Below are 21,868 nucleotides of genomic sequence, written 5' to 3'. Positions count from 1 at the left end.
CTCTTCTTCTTGGGGACCCTCTTAGGACCAAGGCTGCAAGTGTCTGCTGCTTGCCTCTGGACAGCTCTACCTGGGTCACTCGTCCTCTTCTGAACAGGCCTCGCTGCTTGGGGTCTCTGGCATTCAAACCTTCCAGCTGGCAGTTCTCCCAGACACTGCGTCGGCTAGCTGAATTTCAAAGGAATGATGTTCCTCCCCTTTGGTACTCTTCAGGCTATAGCCTGCACCTGTGGGCTGGTCATTGAGCTTCCACCTGATTGGTACATCTCCTCCTGGTCAGGTAGTCTCTACGAAGGCTGTCTCAAAATAATGTAAGGCCCAGCTACCATTGTGGATTTTAAACCGGTCTCAGCTATGCATGGTTTTGCAAGACCCTCTTCTGGTATATCTCCCCAGGCTACTCTGTGTGCCTCAGTATGCCTCGCATGTGTCATTCTCATACAGAAACTCTCTGGTATGCTTGGGGAAGGGTTTGTTACATTTGTTTCTTCTGCCGGGTCTTTAACCTGCATAAATTGTAACTTTTTATCTCCTGCCATGCTTGCCAGAGTGGGAGAACAACGCTCGATACATTTTAACTTTGTGCGTGCTTGCTTTCTTTCTCCCAGCAAAGGGAAAAACTGATAAATTGTATTTCCACAGGTTGCCATGGCTTTTATATTTGTTTTTCACAGCAGTGGTGCTGGAGAAAACAAAGTGACAAACTCATTGTTTGGTAGTTGCAATGTTTTCCTTTTCATTTGCTTAAAGTGAGCAGAGATCTATCTAACCTTGAGAGACTGTCTCTAGCTGGAAGGAGATTTCACCTCTCTTCAGCATACGGGCCACAAATTGAAAGGGGTGTTCTGGCCTACAGGCCAGTTGCTCCCCACTGGGAATTCCCAGTGGCTGACTGGGGTAGGCACTTGCCCTCAGGAAGGCTGCCTCATCACAGTGCTGAGAATATTTGACATTTGTTATTTGCCACTACTGCTGGCCAGAACTATTCTGCAACCTGCTCTGAATATGCTTTTTAAAAAAGGTCTTGCACTGAACATCTATTGCCCAAACAATTACTGCTTACATTGGTATCTATTTGTGGGAATGTCAGAGGGATAACGGCAAGATATGAAAACTTAAATTTGCATGCTCCTTTTGTGATTGAGTATAGAATATATTGTGGTTGAATAAATGGTGTTATGTGACTTTATAGATGGAGGGCATTTTGAGCTAATTTTGAAGTTATTTTTCTGAATAAAAAAAAGCAAGTCTGAGGAGAACTACACAGTTCTCAAAAGTTTGGGGAGAACTATACAGTTCTCGAGAAGCAACTACCATGGTCTGCAATTCTACAGGATTCCTAAATTCTTTCAGAATTGTAGAACACTCTTCTGTGGAGCAGGTGAAGATTGATTCACATTTGTGTAATAAGACTTTTTTGCATTTTTGATTGCAGATGTGCAAAGGCTAGCTATCTTTACGTAGACTGCATTGGTTGCAGGGTCATGAATACAACTCCAAATATGTCTGACATGTTTTTGAATGCTCTTCGGATGTTCCGAGTTAAGAGACCTTAGCATCCTCAATCATATCCCAAAATTGAAATACATCTGTGGTATCTGCCTTCTGTTACTTGTTCTGCCCTTGCTTTCATGTTGCAATTGATCCCTCTCCAGCATTGGGCTCTGCGCGGCAATAGGAAGCACATGGGTAACCAAAGGACGAGATAGGAGAGGATGCCAAATTACCTAAACATACTGGCAGCCCATACGATTGCCAAAACGCTCCCACAAACTCCAATTAGTTTCCCCTCTCATCCTAGCCACTAACTAATTTAATTAATTCTGCGTTCCCATTCTCCCTCCTTCATACATGGATTCCTCCCCATGCGAGTCATACGCATTTCTCTTCCCCACCTTCTGCCTCTTAGGGCCTGATTCAGATAGTGCTTTCCTATGGGATTGCGCCACTATCAAACACTTCTGTGAATCAGGCCCTTCATGTGCAATACACCTTCTTTACACATTATAAAAAAACAAGGCCAATTAATAAAGCTGGTCTGTACACAAAGGAAACTAAAACCTCTGTACTCTACTTAAATTATTAGACATTTCGTTACATTGGCGACGTGCAAAAGTCATCAACAAGATTAGTGGAAATTGCATATATGCCTTCAAAGCAAATATAAGTAAAATAATATATTGACCATCTGAAGCAAATTAAATACAAATTCATTTAAAATTAGAGTCCAAAGGTAGATAAACAATTCAAATTTTAGATAAGGAAGTGAATGACAAGCTTTTGAATCATTAGGTTAATTGTTTCAATTATTGAGATTGCATGGAAAAACTCTACAGTATAGACACATCACTGCTATAATCAGGTGCTTACATGGATATCTTTGGTGCACTGATCATTACATTTCCAACATCTACCCACATAACAGTGTTGTATACAGTTTACAGGGAGTACTTGGAACTACTAGTTACTTACCTTGAGGTGTCCACTATTTTGTAAACTACACCAGTGGGAGATGTGGCACTTGGAAAGCCAGTGGACATGAAGTACAATTCTCCTGTTAAAAAATAAAAATGGAAAGCTATTTAAATGGGGAGAAGCAAATTAGTACTTCACACCAAAAACTGGTTCATTCTGTTTAAGAGTGCATCTTCTAAAGATTGTCAGCATTGCAGCAGCGCACCCTGTGGAGAAAACTATCATCGCAACATTCCTGGTCCTACACTCCTAAAACAGAGTGCTGCAGCAGTTCTGTCAATCCTAAAAGACAACTGTCGGAAGTCAGTAATATCCATAAAGGCCATGCTCAATATAAACTTTAACAAGGGTTCATTTGGAAATGTACAGGGGTTGGTCATGGAACACAAAAGCAAAGGATAGTAGTTAAGTGTGGCAAGCTATTTCTTTGGTATGATAAATAAAACAAAGGGCCTCATTACACGGACGGCGGTGGACCAAGGTGCTATTAGCACCTTGGTCCATGCCGGTAAAATACTGGCACTGGTAAACCCTTACCGCCTACCGTGTAATGAGGCCCAAAGTATATCAAAGAGATAATCTCTGTAGGATTCTACCGAGTCTCTCTCTGGTGTCCCTCAAAGTCTCAAATGTTGTCAAATGCACTGGTCTCTTTTGTCGAGTCTTCAAGCTTTCATAAGCTTGCCCAGGGCAAGGAAGATCTTGGTTGTTGGTCCGGACAGATGACTTGTTTGGGAAATGTGGTCTCTGCTTGTGGAGGTGGTCCAAAGGCGTGTCACATGTAATTGTTCTTTGCCTTCAGAACAAGGAATGGGGCCTTGTTACAGAGCAGGTAGGATTTTCACAGAAGAATCAACATTACGCATTTATTTTGTAAATATGCAAAGGAGGTTCAAACTACAATGATCCAGTAGCATAGTTATCAGCTAAGCTATTCCTTTGAGCATCTTCCAAAACGTGCTGCCAATCATTGACAACATAACCCACACAGAAAGTTGAGGGTTGAATTCACTGTATTTTTTCTTTTGGTGCTTTAACAAGTTCTAACTATTGACAGAAAAAAATTGTCAATTCTACAAAAGGACTCAATAATGGCACCGATAACTAAGATAAACCTTTCTTGTGCTAAAAGACATGTCTTGTCAATTGGCTTCCTGGATTGGGAAAGTTTTTAGTTCTGAAAGATACTGAAATGTATTTTAATTTGCCAGAAATCACCATCTTTTCTATGCTGAAGCTGCTCTTGTTGTGCAAACATGAATAAAAACAATGGTGGTAATCAAGTTTAGCAGTAGTTCGGTGGATTTACCCAGTTTCCAGTCATTGTATTGCTAGCAAAACAGAGTGGTACATAACAGAGCGGACAATAACATTGGAAAACACAGAAAAGATGAAATAAATATATAAAGAGTAGTGTGGGTAAAGGGTTAAAATGGGTCGGAATGTGGTGGCTTTAAAAGAGTGGAAACAATGGGTGTTTGGAGGGGTGACCCCTCAAATATATATATATTTTTTTAAACGTGGGGGTTTTCGATGTTTTGTCCGCTCTGTTATGTACCACTCTGTTTTTGTGGTTGGTAAGATCACATATAACCAATTTACTCCAATGTATTTTCACATCCATTGACAGGAAAATAACAAGTCTATGGGCCTCATTATGAGGTTGGAGGTAGCCATGGCGCTATTAGCGCCATGGCTGCCTCCAAACTCGTTCCGACTCCACCCTGGTGAACGGAGCAATTACCGGTCCATTCCAATGTTGGCGGGACCGGTAATTCCCCATTCACCAGGGCCCTTCCCCATTCCCATATGCAAATTGCGGTACCGTTATTAGCTCCAGACTCCCTTTGCGGGTCCTGTCCTTAATGCCTGGAAAAACCAAGCATTAAAGGAGGACGCGCAAAGGGAACTTGTAGTAGGGTGGTAAGGGATTACCGGTAAGGGATTACTGGCACCGGTAATCCCTTACCGCCCGCCTCGTAATGAGGCCCTATGTGAATTGATTATATAGGCCCTCATTAGGACCCTGGCACTAAGTGTTTAACGGCGCCGTGAAAGGCTTTGGCGCCATTAAACACTTAGCGCCTTACTACGAAGTCCCTTTGCGGGACCCGATCTGAACGGCTGGTCTAGACCAGCCGTTAAAGTAGGGACCCGCAAAGGGACCTTGGTGCCAAGTACGGTACCGCAATTTGCGGTACTGTTCTTCGCGCCTTCCCCAGTCAAATTGAGCCCTATGTGGCAAAAATGGGAATGGGGAAGGGCCAATGTTCGATGGGGAACTACCGCCCCCGCCAACCTTGGAATGGGGTGGTAATTCCACATTGAACATTGGCGGACTCGTTACGATACCGGCACCAACCATGGTGCTAATAGCGCCATGGTTTAGCGCCAGTATCGTAATGAGGGCCATAGGCTGTAGGATGATGCAGATATCAGAGGATTAGACACATGTAGTCGGATTTAAATGGTTAGCGATACTAACAAAGTGTGAGCAGGATAAATAAAATGCGGATGGATCAATATGTAAATTACAAAATATTCCAATTGAAGGGTGGTATTTAAGGCATTCAAATTGTCCTTGCTCTAAATGAAATTGTAATCCAAGTAAAGATTGTGTGAGTCAGTCTAACTAAATGTCATTCAAGGCCCTTCACTGGATTACTTAAATTGCCAGGTTTTGTGGGTCCGACGCACCCCTTCTTGCGCGGACGCTGCCCAGCCCGAATGTCCCTGATCATTAAATAGCTTTATTTCGACATCATGTCATACAAGCAATACATAAAGTAAGAAATCCCCTCACTTGCACCAAAAAAGTGGCCGCCCAATTCACTAAGGGCATCTGAATGAGTGCATCTTACATGTCTCTTCCCCTCAACCCCCTTTGTGGATCTGCGCAAAAAGGAGGTGTTCCGCCATTTTAAAGAGCATCCCAAATTCACAAATGGGATGCACTTCAAAATGCCCAGCAACAGGGGAGGCGCAAGTCATGGCAATATCATTTCTGACCTTGTCATGATTTGTTTTTGAATTGTGACAGCCCCGGCTTAAAACGTGTCTGTCACACTAGCATTTCCATGCCCCAAACTGGGATGAAAATGCCTTTTTTAATGACACATTTCAGTGAAATGCACTCCCAGCAACCATGTGGTTGCAGGGAGCCTGTCCTACATTAGTGTCAGGAGCTGGAAAGCACATCTGTGCGCTATTGTCCAGCCCCCTGTGAAATGCTCAGGTCATCCTTGTAAATAAGGTAACCTGAACATTTCTGTAAACAGAACAAATGAAACAAGCGCATTTGCTGCACTGTTTTCATTAGCACTATTTTTTGAGAATCTGGCCTTTGGAATTTAAACTGGAAGACAGGCGAAATGCCCCTTTTAATGAGCCGAGATAGTTTAGTCACTTAGTGAAAGGGAAAGAAACCGCAAAAGAGGAATTTCCTGTTAAAAAACACTCTGTGCCATATATTTATCATCAAACCTTTTGCATGAAAACAACAAAATAAATCGAACAGTAGTCATTGAGCAAACAACCTTTATATTGTTTACGAGATAAATCGCTTTGTCTCATTGAAAATCAGAACATCTGTGTCAAGGTTAATACACATGTAGAGGAGGCGCCAAAATCCTGAAGAGACCCAGAGGAATCACACTCAGTTAAAAAAACTCAGTGATGGAGTAGACAAAGTGCACAGCAAAACGCAATTTTATTCAAACACCAAAACAAAGCTGGGCGGCATAAAAGCATTCAAGTCTCGCTGCTCTCACATGTTAAATCAAAGAAAATTGCTCAAGTACTGAAACCTCGTCATTAATGACATCACACCATAATATTAGTAATTCTGGACTCATTTTGTCAAAAGAAAAGTCAATTTAAACAATGTTCAATCAACAGAAATATTTCTTCTTCCACTTTGAGTAATAAGTTCCACTTCATTAAATATAACCAATGACGTTCTGGGTCATGATATTTGCCACGATTTATAAATGTCAAAGAAGAAATACAGTTTCTTGTCAGATCCAAAGAAACACCACTTTTGGCAAGGTAAAATAAACACAGCTTCTTGGTAGAACTTCTCAAGTCTGTTTATAGCTTTATGAATCACAGTTTAGCTCTTTGTCAGGATAAACAGTGTATGGGCCTCATTACAGGCCGGGCGGTCCGGAAATAACAGTGGCGGTAAACCCGCCGCCACTGTTAATTACGGACCGCCCGATCCCGACTCCTGCAGGCGGGAGGTGATGTTCCTGCCAGGTCTGACCTGGCGGGTTTAACACCGCCTGCCTGCAGGCGGACGTGGAAACACCAGCACCATCACGAGATGGTGCCTGTGTTTCCACTTCCCCATTCCCATTGAGTCCTATGGGACTCAATGGGAATGGGGATTTACCGAATTCCGCCTGCAGAATTCCCGGGACACCAGGGTCGTAATGCCCTGGTATTTCCGGGAGTCACGGAGGCGGAATGGTAATACGAGTCCGGCGGTAACCAGGCAGTTTTACCGCCTCGGTTACCGCCGGACTCGCAATGAGGCCCTATATCTTTGTTAGGATGATTTCACAGCCCCACTGCATCCACCTGGGTAACTCACATACCAGGGTAACTTCTGTAAGAATTCATCATGCAGGTTTACTCGCCTGCCCCATGGTGGTTCACATTCAACTGGGCGTGTAAAGTTTTAAATCCACTTACAACCAAACGTTTGATCACAGTTTAACAATCTCCAACTTGGTGATTAGCAGCTTCCCAGAAAAGACAACATTCACATCAGGGTTCCTTAACACCTTCATGTAGGCAAGGCACTTTTCCTCTGAGCATTCACCTTTCAGAAGGGTAACTTCTTTGCCACTTGTCTTTCTGCCACATTAATTACCAAAATGCCTTTAAGGATATACTTCTCTCTCTCTTCCTTATGGCTTCGGCAATGTGAGTTACACCAACCTTTAGGGAATAATCACCATCAATAAGCTTCACCTTTTTATAGCCTTGCATTCACATCATTGCTTCCTGCCATTCTGAGTAGCTTAACTGTATGCCGTGTTGTTAGTCTCTCTTGGCTTAAAAAGTGTTTGACCAACTCATGGCTTGGGCAATGCTTGTTTCGCTCTTGGCTTGGGCAATGCGTGTTTCTTACACTCAAAATGAGCAATGTTCAGTCACTTAACTACAGTGTAACATTGTTTTCAACTACTTCACAATTGATTTTTAGGTTAACCTTTGCCTCAGAACCAGTTTTAGGCACACGCAACCAGTCTTTCATTTGTTTTCACAGGTTTTGGTATTCAATTAACGTGTTTCACAGCATTCTACTCTTATGCGAGTGAAAGGAATAAGGTTCACTTATACACAAGGGCTTCTTTCAGACTTCTCATTGTCGGATAATCAACAGTCAGTTCAATATAGCTTTCACTCGTATTTGAGTGATTCTGCTTAGATATTGTTGCCTGCCTTTGTATGTGCAAGGGATCAGAACGCTCGGTAAGCGGCTTCTGTTTTGCTTCCTTCACGTTCAGCAGGGCTTGGACTGCTTCTGGCCTCTTTTGGACACACACTGCCCCTTGGCAAAGGAATCTTCGGTCCAGGAACTCCTCTTGCTCCTGGGACCCCCTCTGCCCCCCGGCTGCATAACACTCTCCAGCACGGTCCCCGGCATACTTCCTTCTGCATAATCTCTGCAATTAGGTTCACATGTGGAAAAGCTGTGCAACCTCTGCACTTCAGATTTAGAGGGAAAAGGACCCTCTTAGGACAGGCAGCTGAGATCTGCTTGGTCAGAGACCTGGCGTTCTTTCTTTTCACTCACTTCTGCTTGGATTGCCAACACTGGGTTCTGCCTCTGCTACAACCACTCCAGCTACAGCTCCATCTAATGGCCTGCACCTGAGGGTGCCTTTTAAGACTCTCTGCGTCCTCAGGTGTGGGTCATTATGCTTAACAGGATGACTACTCCTGCAACATTGCTCTTGTGTCCTCTTCCTCGTCACAGTACTTAGGGTATTATGGGATTTATAGTCTCTAACAACGAAATTAGGTGTTCTTATTTCGTCTACTTTTCAATAAGCCATTAGAAGTGTGGGATTGCGGGGAAATTTAAACAAGGGGGTTTCACAGTCTTCCTGACCTGCCCCCCCATGTGATCCTCCTGCAGAACACAAATCCCAGGGTCAGGATTAGTATGTGTCTGCCCTTCCTATGCCACATGGGAAGGGTCCCAGGCAGGTTTGCGGGTCGGGGGAATTATTGCTGATTTATCACAGCAGTTGTGTACGTGCAGCAAGACGGGCCAATATTTGTGCACATGCCACCCTCCATTGTGGTTATGAGGTCAAGGACATACCTGCTTTGGAGAGTCATGAACCTAACTGCTCTCAGCTCTTCCTTTATTGCATTGAATCTTTTCACAGTTGTATTGAGTGTTTGCCCAGCTCCCATCTGTTTATTTGTAACCATTTTGCATTCGTAGAGGCCTGCAATCCGGAAGTAAAGAAGGATGTAAACAACATTGCCATTCTCCTGAACAATGTATGCTTGTCTGGTATGTCATCATATGCATTTGCTGCCTTTATCGAGAAATAATTCTCTCATTGTGTGTTTATGGGTGAGGGACCTTTTGCTTCTTAAGTGTGCATCCATCTGGGGGAAATTACGAATCTGCACCTCTGTCTGTGGCACTACCAGGCTGGAGCACTAATTGATCGGGAGTAAAGGCCTCCCTATTTGGAGAGAGCTGAATGTAAGCTCTTGAACCACAGGCCCAGTAGTAGTCCATTAATTCAGCTGTGCCTATGTTCATGCCAGGCACATAAACAACTTGTTTGCACTCTTCATTTCCACCTACTTTTACTGTAACCATATTTCTGAAGCATACAATGGCATTCTTCATGGGTACTATGGGTAGGGGCCTGATTCATCCTCTATCAACGTGAGTATTCTGGAATATTCAGTCCATTCCTTGAGGCATTTATCATTTGCATTCTGCACAACCTCTACTGGTACTGATAGAAGTGATTGTGCTTTACAACTAATAATCCCTTCGACCCAGCCTTCTGAGGTAAATATCTCTCGGTGTATTAGTAACTGGGGGCTGTTCCAGCAACCGGGTATTGCTTTTCCTTCTGCATTAATGCATTGTAACAACTTATGGGCCCTCATTACGACCCTGGCGGAGGTCCATGGTGCAATTTGCACCATGGACCATGGCGCAGAGCTGCCAACACCGCCATGGGGGTTGGCGGACTTACCGCCCCATTCCGAGGTTGGCGGGGCGGTAAGTCCCCAATCCCCATTTACCCTTCCCCATTCCCATTTTTGCCCCATAGGGTATAATGGGAGTGGGGAAGGCGTTAATTACGCCACCGTAAATTACGGTGGCGTAATTAACAACAAGTCCCGTAGCGCCATGGATTTTTCCGCCTGCAAAAAGCAGGCGTAAAAATCTCCATGGCGCTACGGAATGTCGTAGTCTGGCGGAGAGGTACGCCATGCATTACGCTGGCGTAAACCCCTCTCCGCCAGGGTCGTAATGAGGGCCATGGTCTGTTATTTAACCTCTCCTCTATTCAGGCCTGCCAGTGTATATTACATCATCCGCTTCTTTTTGTTTTAGTGTCATCTATCATGGACTTTTGTTTTATGTAGCTTGACAGATCTGACATAGTCATCACTGACTCCCCGTCGGAAAGTCTTTCCCCATGTGTCCTGGGAAGGGCAGAAGCTACCTGACTCTAACCCTGTGGATGGCTATCTGTGGGAGGACCATAAGGGGGGAAGACCAACCTCGGGAGAACGGAGGTGGTTCACCATGGAAAATACATCATGACGCCCCCACCTTTGAAAGGACTAAGAATAGTAGTACTTTATATCCATCTCATGCTGAGCACAATCACTAATATGGCTGAAGATCCATGAGAAATCCACGGAGAAGGATTAGGCAGGACGGCAGTTTAGGAGGACCGGAATCCAGGTAAGCAATTTCTAGAGCACAGCAAGGAAGAACGGCGAGAAGTGCCGAGAAGGAGAGGGAACCAGAATAAGGACGGAAGAAGGAGGATAGAAGGAAAAGAGAGGGAACACAAGCGCTGAGCAAGGTACAAGCAGGCCGATTCATGGAATAATTAGCGCGGCGCAAGTGGGCAAAAACGTGCGAATCGCAGTGGAATAGCGAAAATCGCAGTGCAAGTGCGAAAATCGCACGAAAAGCAGCGCACATCGATTCATGGAAGGCCTTGCGCGAGAAAACCATCGGATGTGCGATAAAAAAGTGCGCGGCGCACGTTGGCGCACAGGCCATCCAACTGTGTGCGCCAGGTCACAGCGAAAATCGCACAGGCCACAGCGAAAATCGCACATAGCGCGGCGCACGCAACAAAAGTAGGCGGAACATGGGGCGTAACACTCGGAATGGGGAACAACTTGCCAAAACGTGGGCATCACGGGGGAAGTACAGGGTACAAGTGCGCGGAACGCCCACACGCTCGCCTACAACACGTATTCATGGAATAGAATAGGGCAAAAAAGCGCACGCTCAAACCAGCGCACAGGCACAAACACGACCGCCACAAGAAAGCAGGCGGTAGCGTCTCTGCGCCTGGAAGAAATGTGCGCCAAAAGGTGCGCCAACAAATAGCACCTATATACAGCCATGATGAATGTCCTATACTGTGGCCCTCCAGGACAAATGACGTGCAAAGGGGTACCCACAAACACGGACACCCGCTGACAAAAAATACGTGTGCGTGTATACCGGGGTGCGCGGAAAGTCTCACACGCGATTTCGGCAGGGTACGTGTATTTCAGGGGTGCGCGGGAAGATCCACACGCGATTGGCCCAGTGCGAGCAGGGTACGTGTATTCCATGGGTGCGCGGGAAGTTCCACACGCGATTTCGGCAGGGTACGTGTATTTCAGGGGTGCGCGGGAAGTTCCACACTCGATTGGCCCAGTGCGAGCAGGGTACGTGTATTTCAGGGGTGCGCGGGAAGTTCCACACACGATTTCAGCAGGGTATGTGTATTCCAGGGGTGCGCGGGAAGTTCCACACGCGATTTCAGCAGGGTACGTGTATTTCAGGGGTACGCGGGAAGTTCCACACGCGATTGGCCCAGTGCGAGCAGGGTACGTGTATTCCATGGGTGCGCGGGAAGTTCCACACGCGATTTCGGCAGGGTACGTGCATTTCAGGGGTGTGCGGGAAGTTCCACACGCGATTGGCCCAGTGCGAGCAGGGTATGTGTATTTCAGGGGTGCGCGGGAAGTTCCACACACGATTTCAGCAGGGTATGTGTATTCCAGGGGTTCTGGGGAGTACTACACGTGAATTGGCCGTGTGGGTCCTCCCAGGTGTACGCTCCAAAACCTCCACGGCCCCTGCAGGCAGCCCACACCACGGGGGACTACCCTGCACCCCTGCTCATGTCCCGCAGGCAGCCCATCCACCATGGGCATGCCCCCCAGCCAACCCACATGTCACCTTGCACTACTGATCAACAATGCACGTCTCCCACCACCCCCACCCCCCAGCCACCAGGGGCACCCTCCACCAGGCCCCCACTCATGTCTCCCACCACCCCCACCCCCCTGCCACCATGGGCAGCCCCCACCAGGCCCCCACTCATGTCTCCCACCACCCCCACCCCCCAGCAGTGCAGGGGCAGCCCCCACCAGGCCCCCACTCATGTCTCCCACCACCCCCACCCCCCAGCCACCAGGGGCACCCTCCACCAGGCCCCCACTCATGTCCCCCTGCACCCCCACCCCCCAGCATCCAGGGGCACCCTCCACCAGGCCCCCACCCATGTCTCCCACCACCCCCACCCCCCAGCAGTGCAGGGGCAGCCTCCACCAGGCCCCCATTCATGTCTCCCACCACCCCCACCACCCAGCAGTGCAGGGGCAGCCTCCACCAGGCCCCCACTCATGTCTCCCACCACCCCCACCCCCCAGCAGTGCAGGGGCAGCCTCCACCAGGCCCACACTCATGTCTCCCACCACCCCCACCCCCCAGCAGTGCAGGGGCAGCCTCCAACAGGCCCCCACTCATGTCTCCCACCACCCCCACCACCCAGCAGTGCAGGGGCAGCCTCCACCAGGCCCCCACTCATGTCTCCCACCACCCCCACCCCCCAGCAGTGCAGGGGCAGCCTCCACCAGGCCCCCACTCATGTCTCCCACCACCCCCACCCCCCTGCCACCATGGGCAGCCCCCACCAGGCCCCCACTCATGTCTCCCACCACCCCCACCCCCCAGCCACACCCTCCACCAGGCCCCCACTCATGTCTCCCAGCACCCCCACCCCCCTGCCACCATGGGCAGCCCCCACCAGGCCCCGACTCATGTCTCCCACCACCCCCCACCCCCCTGCCACCATGGGCAGCCCCCACCAGGCCCCCACTCATGTCTCCCACCACCCCCACCCCCCCGCAGTGCAGGGGCACCCTCCACCAGGCCCCCACTCATGTCTCCCACCACCCAGCAGTGCAGGGGCAGCCTCCACCAGGCCCCCACTCATGTCTCCCACCACCCCCACCCCCCAGCAGTGCAGGGGCAGCCTCCACCAGGCCCCCACCCATGTCTCCCACCACCCCCACCCCCCAGCCACCAGGGGCACCCTCCCTCCACCAGGCCCCCACTCATGTCCCCCTGCACCCCCACCACCCAGCATCCAGGGGCACCCTCCACCAGGCCCCCACCCATGTCTCCCACCACCCCCACCCCCCAGCAGTGCAGGGGCAGCCACCACCAGGCCCCCACTCATGTCTCCCACCACCCCCACCACCCAGCAGTGCAGGGGCAGCCTCCACCAGGCCCCCACTCATGTCTCCCACCACCCCCACCCCCCAGCAGTGCAGGGGAAGCCTCCACCAGGCCCCCACTCATGTCTCCCACCACCCCCACCACCCAGCAGTGCAGGGGCAGCCTCCACCAGGCCCCCACTCATGTCTCCCACCACCCCCACCCCCCAGCAGTGCAGGGGCAGCCTCCACCAGGCCCCCACCCATGTCTCCCACCACCCCCACCCCCCAGCAGTGCAGGGGCAGCCTCCACCAGGCCCCCACTCATGTCTCCCACCACCCCCACCCCCCAGCAGTGCAGGGGCAGCCTCCACCAGGCCCCCACTCATGTCTCCCACCACCCCCACCCCCCAGCAGTGCAGGGGCAGCCTCCACCAGGCCCCCACTCATGTCTCCCACCACCCCCACCCCCAGCAGTGCAGGGGAAGCCTCCACCAGGCCCCCACTCATGTCTCCCACCACCCCCACCACCCAGCAGTGCAGGGGCAGCCTCCACCAGGCCCCCACTCATGTCTCTCACCACCCCCACCACCCAGCAGTGCAGGGGCAGCCTCCATCAGGCCCCCACCCATGTCTCCCACCACCCCCACCCCCCAGCAGTGCAGGGGCAGCCCCCACCAGGCCCCCACTCATGTCTCCCACCACCCCCACCCCCCAGCAGTGCAGGGGCAGCCTCCACCAGGCCCCCACTCATGTCTCCCACCACCCCCACCCCCCTGCCACCATGGGCAGCCCCCACCAGGCCCCCACTCATGTCTCCCACCACCCCCACCCCCCAGCAGTGCAGGGGCACCCTCCACCAGGCCCCCACTCATGTCTCCCACCACCCCCACCCCCCAGACACCAGGGGCACCCTCCACCAGGCCCCCACTCATGTCTCCCACCACCCCCACCCCCCTGCCACCATGGGCAGCCCCCACCAGGCCCCCACTCATGTCTCCCACCACCCCCACCCCCCTGCCACCATGGGCAGCCCCCACTCATGTCTCCCACCACCCCCACCCCCCAGCAGTGCAGGGGCACCCTCCACCAGGCCCCCACCCATGTCTCCCACCACCCCCACCCCCCAGCCACCATGGCCAGCCCCCACCAGGCCCCCACTCATGTCTCCCACCACCCCCACCCCCCAGCAGTGCAGGGGCACCCTCCACCAGGCCCCCACTCATGTCCCCCTGCACCCCCACCCCCCAGCAGTGCAGGGGCAGCCTCCACCAGGCCCCCACCCATGTCTCCCACCACCCCCACCCCCCAGCAGTGCAGGGGCAGCCCCCACCAGGCCCCCACTCATGTCTCCCACCACCCCCACCCCCCAGCAGTGCAGGGGCAGCCTCCACCAGGCCCCCACTCATGTCTCCCACCACCCCCACCCCCCTGCCACCATGGGCAGCCCCCACCAGGCCCACACTCATGTCTCCCACCACCCCCACCCCCCAGCAGTGCAGGGGCACCCTCCACCAGGCCCCCACTCATGTCTCCCACCACCCCCACCCCCCAGCCACCAGGGGCACCCTCCACCAGGCCCCCACTCATGTCTCCCACCACCCCCACCCCCCTGCCACCATGGGCAGCCCCCACCAGGCCCCCACTCATGTCTCCCACCACCCCCACCCCCCTGCCACCATGGGCAGCCCCCACTCATGTCTCCCACCACCCCCACCCCCCAGCAGTGCAGGGGCACCCTCCACCAGGCCCCCACCCATGTCTCCCACCACCCCCACCCCCCAGCCACCATGGCCAGCCCCCACCAGGCCCCCACTCATGTCTCCCACCACCCCCCAGCAGTGCAGGGGCACCCTCCACCAGGCCCCCACTCATGTCCCCCTGCACCCCCACCCCCCAGCAGTGCAGGGGCAGCCCCCACCAGGCCCCCACTCATGTCTCCCACCACCCCCACCCCCCAGCAGTGCAGGGGCAGCCTCCACCAGGCCCCCACTCATGTCTCCCACCACCCCCACCACCCAGCCACCAGGGGCACCCTCCACCAGGCCCCCACTCATGTCTCCCACCACCCCCACCCCCCAGCAGTGCAGGGGCAGCCCCCACCAGGCCCCCACTCATGTCTCCCACCACCCCCACCCCCCAGCAGTGCAGGGGCAGCCCCCACCAGGCCCCCACTCATGTCTCCCACCACCCCCACCCCCCTGCCACCATGGGCAGCCCCCACCAGGCCCCCACTCATGTCTCCCACCACCCCCACCCCCTGCCACCATGGGCAGCCCCCACCAGGCCCCCACTCATGTCTCCCACCACCCCACCCCCCAGCAGTGCAGGGGCAGCCTCCACCAGGCCCCCACTCATGTCTCCCACCACCCCCAGCCCCCTGCCACCATGGGCAGCCCCCACCAGGCCCCCACTCATGTCCCCCTGCACCCCCACCCCCCAGCAGTGCAGGGGCAGCCTCCACCAGGCCCCCACTCATGTCTCCCACCACCCCCACCCCCCAGCAGTGCAGGGGCAGCCTCCACCAGGCCCCCACTCATGTCTCCCACCACCCCCACCCCCTGCCACCATGGGCAGCCCCCACCAGGCCCCCACTCATGTCTCCCACCACCCCCACCCCCCAGCAGTGCAGGGGCACCCTCCACCAGGCCCCCACTCATGTCTCCCACCACCCCCACCACCCAGCAGTGCAGGGGCAGCCTCCACCAGGCCCCCACTCATGTCTCCCACCACCCCCACCCCCCAGCAGTGCAGGGGCACCCTCCACCAGGCCCCCACTCATGTCTCCCACCACCCCCACCCCCCTGCCACCATGGGCAGCCCCCACCAGGCCCCCACTCATGTCTCCCACCACCCCCATCCCCCTGCCACCATGGGCAGCCCCCACCAGGCCCCCACTCATGTCTCCCACCACCCCCACCCCCCAGCAGTGCAGGGGAAGCCTCCACCAGACCCCCACTCATGTCTCCCACCACCCCCACCCCCCTGCCACCATGGGCAGCCCCCACCAGGCCCCCACTCATGTCCCCCTGCACCCCCACCCCCCAGCATCCAGGGGCACCCTCCACCAGGCCCCCACCCATGTCTCCCACCACCCCCACCCCCCAGCAGTGCAGGGGCAGCCTCCACCAGGCCCCCACTCATGTCTCCCACCTCCCCCACCCCCCAGCAGTGCAGGGGCAGCCCCCACCAGGCCCCCACTCATGTCTCCCACCACCCCCACCCCCCTGCCACCATGGGCAGCCCCCACCAGGCCCCCACTCATGTCTCCCACCACCCCCACCCCCCTGCCACCATGGGCAGCCCCCACCAGGCCCCCACTCATGTCTCCCACCACCCAGCAGTGCAGGGGCACCCTCCACCAGGCCCCCACTCATGTCTCCCACCACCCCCACCCCCCTGCCACCATGGGCAGCCCCCACCAGGCCCCCACTCATGTCTCCCACCACCCCCACACCCCAGCAGTGCAGGGGCAGCCCCCACCAGGCCCCCACTCATGTCTCCCACCACCCCCACCCCCCAGCATCCAGGGGCACCCTCCACCAGGCCCCCACCCATGTCTCCCACCACCCCCACCCCCCAGCCACCATGGGCAGCCTCCACCAGGTCCTCACAATCCCCAATCATGTGCGTTATGGTCAGCCTCCACAGCCAAAAAGCCCTACCAAGTAACCCATTCATCCACATGGAAATGGAAATTACATGTTACACCCCCAATGTTCATGAAGCTAATGAACCCATGTCCGTCACACACAATGGTTGCAATTGAATGGGAAAACACCCAACATGACATGCATGAAACCAATGAGATGATACCACACAGTGAAGTATGAAAACAAAATTGTATTGAAAAAAATTAAAGAATGCTAAAGAAATGAAACAAACTACAATGGGAATGAGAAAAAATAAGCTGCATGTCCGTATAAAAAAATAAAAAACAGCAAATCAGAATCCAAAAAAATGTGGTCCAAAGTCAAATGTAAAAAAATTTCTATCCAATCAAGAACTATGTAAAAAACTTCCAAGGGTCCATGAGCCCAACTGAACAAAGGAAACCTACAAAAAAACCTAACTAAAATGCAACTATATACAAAAAGTGGAGCAGTGTCCGTCGACTCCAAATCATAATAAGAAACAAAGGAAACCTAAAACTAAAGAACTATATACAAAGGCGGCAGGCAAGTCCAGCGGCTCACTCCGTGGTGTTCCGGGCCAGGGCATCATCGAATTCCTGTTCGATGTCCCGGAGGCGGTCCTGTTCCATGTCCCCGAGGGTCCGCAGGGACGACGCCGTGTCCTCCTCCAACCCCCTGCGGATTGCCTCGAGGCACTCGGCCCGCCTCAGGGCCCTCCGCATGGAGTTCTCCGCCCTGACCATTGTGAGCCGCGCCTCTTCCGCCCGCCGCCGCTCCGCACCTATGGCGTGGCCCAACCGCTGCCACACGGAAGACACTCTCTGTCCTGGGTCCTCCTGCCCTCCGGCCGATGCCTGCCCCTCCGATGTCGAAGGCCCCGAGCCTTCATGGCTCCCACCATGTTGCTGCTGCTGCTCTGCCCGTGCACTGCCTCCTGCTGCCTGCACATCCTCCGCCGGCTGGGGTGCAGTTGTTGATGTGGCCACCCCTGCTGGACCTCCGACTCCCGACTGTGGCAGGGATGCCTCCTCCACCAGCCTGGCCGCACCGTCGGAGGCAGCTCCACAGGGCACCCAGGTGACTGATGGGTGGGAAGATGGCACAGAGGACGACTGGCGCGTAGGGGGTCCAGTTGAGGAGGGGGTCGGAGCAAGCCCCATCAGACGGAGGAATCCGGCCTGGGTGACCTGTCCCAGCAGGCTGACGTGGTCAACGAGCCATTCGAGATGACGTGCAGTCTCTCCATGAAAAGACTGCAGGTCACCTCGCATGGCCCGTTGACGCAACGCCACACCAGCCAGGACAGGCTCAACCCGGACCTGGATGGCCACGTCCGCAGGCAGAGGAAGGCCAGTTGACGTCAGCTCATCCCCTGCCTGAAAACGGGTCTGGACGTAGGCATCCCTGCTGGTGCAAGATGATGCAGGGACAGGATCGGGGACAGGATTGCACACAGGCACCTCCGCGGCGGCCTGTGCTGCCTCCTGTCCCTGGTCCTGCACTGCACCACTAGCACCAGTGGGATCCCCACCTCCAGACCCCGTCTCTGGTGCTTGCACGGCCTCCTCCTCCACCAAACCCCCCACCAACCTGGATGACTCCGTGCCATCTTCCCCTGTTGGGCCCTGTGGGGTCCCAACTGCCCCTTCTGCTACCGAGGAGTCCAACTCCAACCTCCGCCTCTTGGACCTCCCCCCGGCAGCTGCGGCCTGGGACGCGGCACCGGACTCCTCACTCCCCGACGAGATGACAACACGGGAGGGGAGCCGGGCCTTGCGTCTCCGGCTGGCGGTGGGATCCCCGCCGCTGTGCTCCACAGCACCTTCTCCGCCCTCTTCATCAGTTGACGCTGCAGACAGGGAGAAACAAAACACAGGCATCAGGGCACTGTACAATGGACACATACACACATGACAGTTGCACATGAGTGGCATTGGCAAACCTCAGACATGTCATCACAATCCCCAACACACATGTCATTGCAACTCGCACACATGAGCCATACCACAGCCATATCGCAACTGCCAGCACCATCCCTACACATACAACAGCATGAGCAGCCAAAGGGGAGCCAGACATCACATGCAACACAGGAAGTGCACCACACATGTACACACACCACCACACTTGCATGCATGTGTACACCTCTGCCAAGTGTCGCACTGTTCAGACGGGCATCCATGTCACATCTGCCAATCAGGCTTCCACATACCGCTGTCACATGCATCCATGTTGCATCACTGTTGCACCCTTGTCAAATACACACACATGCACATGTACACAGTGCTCATACATGCAGCCGAAAACAACATACATGCGTGACATCACGGACATGTCTACTTACAAACACATTCATCCAAACATGTGTGCACGCACAACTGCATTTGGCATGCAAGCCTACACACACAAGCACCATCCATGTCTCACACATTACAGCCCTCGCATGTGTCAGCCCCACGGCCCTGTACACCCCCACTCATACTCGACCCCATACAAACAGATGTGCAACCTGCACACTACCGAATAATCACCACACGCACTGCTCACAATCAGGATGCATGTACACTCACCGCTCGACTCCAGACGGGTCTCCTTCTCCAGGACCTGGACGTGGAGCGCTGGGGATATGCGTTCCAGGACCCTCATCTGTTCTTCCGACAAGTGGCCCCGGCGCCCCTTGGCATCCGCTGCCTTCAAGAGGCGCCGGGCCTTGTTCAGGGTCCTGGACCTGAAGTCCTCCCAGCGCTTCCTGACATGTTGTAAGTCCCGGACTGCCACCCCCTCCGCGTTGATGGCAGTCACGATGTCAGTCCAGATCCGAGTCCGTCCTTCCTTGTCGGCGCGGGAACTTCCGAAGAGGGCATCATACTGCCCCAGGACTTGCTCCACCAGGACACCAACTTCGGTGGCACTGAAGCTGGTGCCCCTCTGCCTCTCTGGCCGGGGGGTGTCAGTGGTCACAGATGGTGTTTGCCCCGACATGACAACCCCAGAGGCAGGAGTGGGTGGGCAACTGGGTCCTGGGGCTGGGCTGTGGAGCGATGGAATCCCAGTCGGGAGTCTTCGGTTCCAGCAGGGGTGGTCACAGCAACAGCACCCCTGGCTGATGTGCAGGCAGCAAATGGCAGTGCACGTGGGCAGCAGGCAGTCAGGCAGCAGCAGATGGCAGGTGGGAGCGTGCTCGGGGCTCTGGGGGGCAGTAGTTCGGCCTTCTGGGCAGGAGCGTGGTCTTCTGTGTGCTTACGCGTGGCCAGCTTGGTACGGAGTGATTTTGCACGTGAAAATCCTGCACGTCAGCGTGAAAATCGAGGAAAGGCCCTTAGCGCGTAAGCGCGTCAGCACGCATACGCGATTCTATTGGACCAAAGGCCCTCAGCGCGTAAACGCGTCAGCACGCATACGCGAATCTATTGGACCGAAGGCCCTCAGCGCGTAAGCGCGTCTGTGACGTGACCCGCACGGGTGTTTCCCACACAGCACGTGATGACAGAGCACACGTGGAAAGACTGCACGTCAGAGTGTCATCGCGTGTAATTGGACAGCACGTCAGAGTGTCATCGCGTGTAATTGGACAAAAGTGCGCGTACACGCGATTGGCCTATGTACGTGTATATCAGGGGTGCGCGGGCACTTACACACGCAAGTACGTCAGCGCACCTGTATCCCGGGATGCGCGGGAATTTCCACACGCTATTCGACTGGGTACTGGATTTCAGGGGTGCGCGGGTCACACGCTCGCCTACAACACGCGCAACGCATAAATTTGCGCGCTAACAAAATAACAAGCTCAGACCCAGGATGAACATACCATTCCTAGCAGCAGTGGGCGTGGGCTACCAAAGGAGGAGGAGGAGGATAGTCAGGGCCAGAATATTCACACCCAGAACCAGCCTTTTCGGGATGCCTGATGACCAGGTGCATGGGAGGTACAGGTTTCCACCACACATTATACTGGACCTGGTGAGTGAGTGGGAGGATGACCTCACATCACCCACCCTGTGCTCCCAAGCACTCAGCCCCCTGGAGAAGGTCCTCAATGTACTGCACTTCTTAGCCACTGGATCATTTCAGCGGACAAGTGCCATTGTGGGTGGTGTATCACAGGCCACCCAGTCACGCTGCCTACACCAGGTCTTGAACATCATCACTGCACGCCCATCAGTCCGCAGGCACATATAACTGCCCAGAACACCTGCAGAAAGGCATGCTGCCACCCTGGATTTTTACGGTGTGGCACGATTCCCCAAAGTGCTAGGTGCCATCGACTGCACCCATGTGGCTCTACGTCCCCCCCAGGGCATCAGAGCACATCTATAGGAACCGCAAGCACTGGCATTCCATCAACGTGCAGGTAGTATGTAATGCCAAGGGAATCATCACCTCAGTATATGCCAACTATCCCGGGTCAACCCACGACAGCTTCATTTACCGAATGTCCACCCTAAGCCGGGACCTAGAAGCTGGGCGGCATGGCGATACATGGCTGCTTGGTGAGTATGAATGCTACTGCACATGCATGCATGTCAGATACTGAGCAAGGTCACAACCCCACCAATGATACCAATCACCACCTCCACAGGGGACAGTGCCTACCCTCTCAGCCCCCACATGATGACGCCTATTCGGAACCCCACCACGCCACCCGAGGTAAGATATAACACAGCCCACATTACAACCCGGGGCATAGTGGAGCGCACATTCGGAGTGCTAAAGTCACGCTTTCGCTCCCTTGACCGTTCTGGCGGGCAGCTGTTGTACGCTCCCCCAGTAGTGTGCAGGATCATAGTGGCAGCATGTGTCCTGCACAACGTTGCAACACGCCGGGGCCTGGCCGTGGACATGGTGGTGGCCCCACATCCCCAACCACATGCACAGCCGCTGCGCATGGGAGGGGAAAGGGCACGGGGGGAGGCAGCCCGTACACAGCTAGTGGCTAATTACTTCACATAGAAATCACACCCCTGTGGAGTGCACACTGCCCTGGCACATTCCATCTGACAATCAATGATGACTCAACCTGACAC

The 21,868-nt window shown here is 54.0% G+C and overlaps 1 protein-coding gene across 1 annotated transcript in view; it reads right to left on the bottom strand.

The window, feature by feature from the left end:
* The window catches only part of HHIPL1 (HHIP like 1), a 472,587-nt gene that overhangs the window by 97,893 nt on the left and 352,826 nt on the right, over window positions 1–21,868 (bottom strand). Inside the window, exon 7 of the mRNA XM_069637428.1 lies at window positions 2,473–2,554. Coding sequence (XP_069493529.1) covers window positions 2,473–2,554 — 82 coding nt within the window. The remainder of the gene's footprint in view (window positions 1–2,472; window positions 2,555–21,868) is intronic.

This window comes from Ambystoma mexicanum, chromosome 14 (genome assembly GCF_040938575.1).
Source record: "Ambystoma mexicanum isolate Mex_15411 chromosome 14, UKY_AmexF1_1, whole genome shotgun sequence".
Lineage (NCBI taxonomy): Eukaryota > Metazoa > Chordata > Amphibia > Caudata > Ambystomatidae > Ambystoma > Ambystoma mexicanum.
This window is presented reverse-complemented; position numbering and strand designations above follow the sequence as displayed.